The sequence below is a fragment of the Equus asinus genome, chromosome 5 (genome assembly GCF_041296235.1).
Source record: "Equus asinus isolate D_3611 breed Donkey chromosome 5, EquAss-T2T_v2, whole genome shotgun sequence".
Classification (NCBI taxonomy): Eukaryota; Metazoa; Chordata; class Mammalia; order Perissodactyla; family Equidae; genus Equus; species Equus asinus.
This window is the reverse complement of record NC_091794.1, coordinates 71,635,738-71,641,737: the sequence shown is the minus strand read 5'-3', so window position 1 is coordinate 71,641,737 and position 6,000 is coordinate 71,635,738. Positions and strand designations below refer to the sequence as shown.

At 44.0% G+C, this 6,000-nt stretch overlaps 1 protein-coding gene across 5 annotated transcripts in view; it reads left to right on the top strand.

The window, feature by feature from the left end:
- The first annotated feature begins 864 nt into the window (after nucleotides 1–864).
- Nucleotides 865–6,000, top strand: part of ZYG11B (zyg-11 family member B, cell cycle regulator) — a 91,743-nt gene continuing 86,607 nt past the window's right edge. The window contains exons 1-2 of one of the 5 annotated variants that reach the window (XM_014844300.3): nucleotides 984–1,195; nucleotides 2,514–2,608. Coding sequence is in view for 1 of the 5 variants with exons in the window: in XM_014844299.3 (XP_014699785.1) it covers nucleotides 1,193–1,195 (3 nt within the window). In the remaining 4 variants the exon portion in view is untranslated. Of the gene's footprint in view, nucleotides 1,196–2,513; nucleotides 2,609–6,000 lie in introns of all 5 variants that reach the window. The other 4 variants (XM_044770798.2, XM_014844299.3, XM_070509915.1 and 1 more) reach the window with 4 other exon arrangements.

Genomic DNA, 6,000 nt, shown 5'->3' with positions numbered 1-6,000 from the left:
CACATGGGAACTTGTAGATGTTCTTATTTTTGCTTCATTTTCTCAGTGAATTGGTAACAAAATCATCAGTCAGGTGAGGATGAAGGAGGAATGGTTGAAGAGAGATGGGAAATAGTTATCCACCAAGGTAGGAGAGCGTAGGGAACTGGAGAAATGCAGTAGTACAGCCAAGCATTAGGGGCCTGTTGGAGGAGGATGATATCAAATTTAGAGGGAGACCAGTCAGTACGGTTTCGGGTTTCGGATTTCGGATTTTTCTCCACTCTCCCTCGTTTTGCTGCAGGTTCAGGATTAGAGTTCGTCAGCCGAGTGCAAGGAAAGGAGAGCAGGACTGGAGAAATGAAAGAATGATTTTCATGATGGACAGGAGAATCTAAGCTTTCAAGGAAGGAAGTGAGGATATAAGGGTAGTGTGAGCAATAGTGAAAAGGTAGTAGGATCAGAGGATTTTGAGTCTTGGCGGAATTGCAGAACTTTTGGATTTTGGTGTTACAGAAAGAGAGCTAGAAAGGAAGAGGTTGTGGTGAGTTGGATGATTAAAATTGAGATTACAGAAGGCTTACAAATATTTGTAACGAGAAGACCTAAGGTGTGAGTATGGAAGTGACAGGCAGAGGCGAGCGCAATGCCTGGAGGAGAGGAGCCGAGAGATCAGGGCATTGGAAGAATCATCTAAGAGAACTGAAATCACCAAGAATTATAACAATAGCAATAAATGACAATGAACCTGAAGCACAGGGGTCTACAGGTGACTGAAACGAGTGAGCGCTCTAGTCTCCGGTTATGACGTAATATTTAAAGCTCTTATTTTTAAAGGAAGACAGGGTTGAGGGGGCGTCTCTTGGAAGGACCTGAGCCCGCGGAGCAGCCGGAGGTCGGGAGCCGGGTCCGGGCTGCTGGGCTGAGCCTGCGCGGCGGGCGCGGGGGCGGCGCCAAGCTGGGGCTGGCGGTCAGGGGCGGGGCGTCTCGGGGGCGGAGTCTGCGCTCCGGGTCGGGCTGCGGCTGCGGCTGCGGCTGCTGCACTTCCAGCCTGTGAGGGAAGGAGGCCGAGGCCTGGGCCGAGCCCGGAGCCGCCGCTCGCCCGAGCCTCCTGGAGCCCCCGCGCCGGCTCAGCCTGGGGGCGGGCTCAGGCCCGGCCCGCCGCCAAACCCGGGACGGAGGCTGCACGCCCGAGGACCAGGCCGGCGCAGCCATGGTGAGGGAGCGAGGCCTGCCCGAGCCCGGCCCCCGCGGGCCTGCGCCTCCCCAGCGCTGGGGCCCCCTCTGCGCCCTGCCTTTACCTCTCCCCCTTGTTACCGCGCGCTTGTGACCCGCTCCTCCTTCCCCGCGTTCCCCGGCCACCTGCTGGGGTGACACCCCCCCCTTAACCTCTCTCCTCCCTGGTGACACCCTTTTTTATCACCCTTGTGACAGCCTCTTTCGCGGTCCCCTCTGCCGCCCCCTCCTCGTCCTTTATCCCGACCTTCCTTTTCTCCTCGACCATTTTATTTTGTCTCTTCGTCTCTTTGGGGATCTCTGCTCCTTCCCTCTTTTTCCTCCCTGTGTTTCGCTCCTGCTCTTTGCTCTCGCTTCTTACCCCCTTTCATCGTTTTATCTCCACTGCGCCCTCCTCTCCGGCTCTTTTCTCCCCTTCGTCCTCTATCATCCACATTTCCTCTCCCCCGATCGGATGTCCTCGCTCCCCCGCGCCTGCAGCTGTCCCCATTTCCTTCTACGGGCTTCAGGGGTCTAAGCAGGAACAATTTGAGGGCGATTGCTTCCCAGGAACTGTAGGGCGGGCGGATAGGGATTCGTAGGCTTTCTTCTTCCTTTTCTTTTATGCAGAGGGGAAGAGGGAGCTTGGAAGCCTTGTTACCGAGTGGGATTGCAAAACCTGAGTGGCAGTGTGTCTTGGAGTGAGACATGGGGTGACATGCATGCTATGACCTTATGAGACACCCAGCCTTTTGACAGAAATAACTAAAAATGTTTTGAAATGTATTTTTATTTTGAGCGTCGTTTAATGTGGCGGTGCAGTTTGGGAAATTTAAAAATGTTTATTTACAGGCTTGACTGTTCCTCAGAACAAATGTTTTGTTTTTGTTTGGAGGCAGAGTCCAAGGCGTCTGAAGAGTGAAAATCAGCTTGGCAGTTAGATTGTGACAGTCTCTTTAATACCTTCTGATGCCTTCCTTTGTTTTGCTCTCTCTGCCTTTATTTGGGAGACCCTTATATTTGCTTATTTTCTCCTTCCCCTTGCAAAAGAGGTTGGGGCTTCAGTTGGTTTTTCACTGAGTTGGGTTACACATGCTTTGCAGTACATTTAATGAACACATTGCTCCATCATATGCAGCAATCTAAATTTTGGTCTCTGGGAGGAATAAGACCTTCTAGTCAAAACTGAGTCCTTGTAATCATGTTATCCAAGGAGGTTAGTCAATTTCTATTTTTCCCTCATCTATTTTTGAAAGTAGTTTATTATAAAATCGTTTAATCTGTGAACTTTCCCTAACTCACTGACTCTGCATTTTTAGGTTGTCGTTCTCCTGTGTCTGCCTCCACAACAGCCCTTCACATTCTCAACCTATCACACTGTCATTGTGTGTTAACCTGTTTCTCCCCTTGAAATGTGAGTTCTAGGCAGCAACTGTGCCTTACTTATTCCTGTCATTCCCAGTGCCCAGGGTGCCAAGTAGATGCTTGAATGATTCACTTTTTGATCCCATTTCCTATCTGACAAGTATAATCCTAAACTGAAATTTGAGACAACTAGTGGACTACATGGAAAAAGTGAGTTTGAGAATCTTATTTTTGGTGAAAAAGGAAATTTAGAAAGATGTGATGATTTCTTCAGAATAAAGGGCTGTCCTACCTGAAACACTAAATTGCTTGTTTTTGGAAGTGTTGACCCTCCCACTGAGAATGAACATGTGAATACAGAGGAGAAATTATGCACACCTTTTTGGATATTTAGGATCCGAAAGTGTCATTTGAGCTGGGCCTGAAGGATGAATAGGATTTATATAGATCATTTTGGAAGGGGGAAGGATGCTTTGTTATGAAGATGAGTAGAAAGTAATTAGGATTTATTGCAGGATTACCTTTATGTAGCATGGAGAGATGCGAGAATGAGGATGTGTAGTAGAAAATGAGACTAGAAAGATGTATTAGGCATGATTATGGTTTAGACTTTGCCTCCAACTAGTTTGACTTTTCCTTGCTCGTTAAAACACACACAGAGTAAGAGTGTATCTATGGGATAGGTGAAGAGAAGGCAAAATATTAGCTTATGAGCTGGGAATTATCTGTAGAGTCTACTTTTTAAAAATTTCCTCGTGCAATATACGTAGTACGCACTCAATAAATAGACTTGGACATTATTATAAAGCTTTGTTTTTTCAAAATTTTCATTGTTGTGTTTTGAATAGTTGAGATATCTGAGACAGGGGTTCTCAAACTTGACCATGAATCAGAATCACCTGGAGGATTTGAGGGCCACCACTTCCAGAGTTTGATTTATTAGGTCTAGACAAGGGCCTGAGAGTTTGCATTTCTAGCAAGTACCCATGTCATGCTAATGTTCCTGGTCTGTGAACCACACTTTGAGAACAACTGGTCCAACATACAGACTTTACTTTTTATTCATCTAACAGTTTTTTGAGTGCCATTGACTGTCTTGGCATTGGGGATATTACAAACAATAAAACAGATGTGGTCCCTGCCTTTTTTGTATCTCATGTATGTGGATAATATAGATATCAAGCAAAAGGAGTAATTTTTAATGTGAAGAGTGCTAAGGAAGGAAAAATTGTGGGGTCATGGTATGGGATAGTCAGGAATGGCTTCCCGGAGGGTCTTACTTACAGGAAGAAAAGTGAAGGGTTAAATTATAAGAGTTGTGTTGTGGAAAACCAAATAGAAGGAATGGTATATGTGAATGACCTGTGGTGGGATTCTCTTGGCTGCTTAGCTCTGCATATCCTGGAGTTCTAAGCTCATGGAATTCAAGGAAACTCCGTCTGCCCTGCCTATCCCTCAAAAAAACCTAAGTCGTACTCCTTAGGTAACCCTCTTTCATAGAAGACATATCAATGGTAATTTTATATTTCTTGTTGTGATTATTTGGTTAATGTCTGTCTCCACTCCCAGACCATAAAAAGCATTGTTAAAGAGGTGGTTTTTGACCGGCTGCTAAGGGCCAGGTGATGGTCTGGGCACTGGGCTTGCAGTAGTTAAAAAAAAGACATGATCCCTGTGGGGGAGGAGGGTGGACAATAAAAAGCAAATTTATAATGAGAAGTAGTCATAAGTGCTAAGAAGAAATAAATCAGGGTAACATAGAAAGTCATATTGTATATGTGAGTATGGCAACTTTTAGATGGTATGGTTAGGCAGCAACATTAATAGCTAATATTTATTGAACATGACTGTATATAGCCCTATTTTAAGTGCTTTACGTATTTTATCTCATTTAATTCTTTTTTTTTTTGTTTTGAGGAAGATTAGCCCTGAGCTAACTGCTGCCAATCCTCCTCTTTTCGCTGAGGAAGACTGGCCCTGAGCTAACATCCATGCCCATCTTCCTCTACTTTATACGTGGGATGCCTATCACAGCGTGGTGTGCCAATTGGTGCCATGTCCGCACCTGGGATCCGAACCTGCGAACCCCGGGCTGCTGAAGCAGAACGTGTGCACTTAACCACTGTGCCACCGGGCTGGCCCCTCATTTAATTCTTATACCAACTCACTGAGATTAGTACTAGCTCTGTGAAGATAGAGGCCACGTTTGTTTGGCTCGTGGTTGTACCCTTAACACTTACATAGTGCCTGGTGCATAATAAGTGCTCAATAAATATTTGTTGCGTGAATGAGTGATTTTGGGGATGATCAGAAAGTCAGGGAGGCTTTGTTGGGGAGGGACATTTGAATTGAAGGCTTTAACAAGTGAGGTTTTATTGGGTGAGAGTTTGGGGAGGAAAGCCATTCTTGGCAAAGGGACCAGCTTGAGAGTAGAAGCTGAGACAGAAGCAGGCATGTGTGTTCTGGGAAATGATGTGACTCTAGCATTGAGAGTGCTGGGAGATGAGGCTAGGTGAGCCTAGGGTCAGGTCATGGAGGACGTTGAATCGTAGGCTCAGGAGTTTTGGCCTCATTGTAAGGACCCCGAGCACCTTGAAAGGTTTTATTGTGTGATGGAATATCATAATTAAGAGATTTTGAGGATGATTACTTTAAATCAATGTGAAATATGATTTGGAGTGGGAAGAGCTGTTAGACTAGTCTGGGTGAAAAGTAAGTGTGTGAACTTGCACCCTAACCTTGTTAGGTGGTGGTCATTTAAACTTGAGGAAGGAGAATATTAGGGAAATGAAATATGAAGTTCTGGCACACCACTTTTTGGCTAAGTGAATTTTTCGTACAGGGATTAATATAGAGTTATAGACGAGGCACGGAATCACTAATAGCTTTGCAGTTTTGCTCACTGGGCCTCAGTTTTCATATATGCTGCCTTGACGGATTTATGAGACTATTATAACAAAGTAAATTTATCATATCAGAGTGCTTTGTTTACAAGCTGGTCTCCCAAAGGTCATGTAGAGAGAATCAACACTTCCCAACTTTATTTAATTTGTTTAATAGTTTTTGTGTAGTATGAGAAAGGAGTAATTTTAAGTAAAATATATTTTATTTTTAAGTTACATATGTAGTTCATTTAATAATACATTGGACAAAATACATTAAAACAAATTTCAACCTTTTCCTGTTTAACATGATACATTAACATAAGCATTGTCATATTGTAAATGAATATATATTACAATGTAGGTTGAAATTATGTCTATGTCATCAAAATAGATAAGAACTAACTTTTTAACCTTAAATTTGGAATTCTTGCATTTTTGTATTGAAAAAATCAACAGGTTTTTATAATTGTTCTGTTTTGTTTCTAAATGACAAAATAAAAGGAATAGTTCCAGGCTGCAGGTTTACTTGCAAGCCTGTCTCCACAAATAAAACATT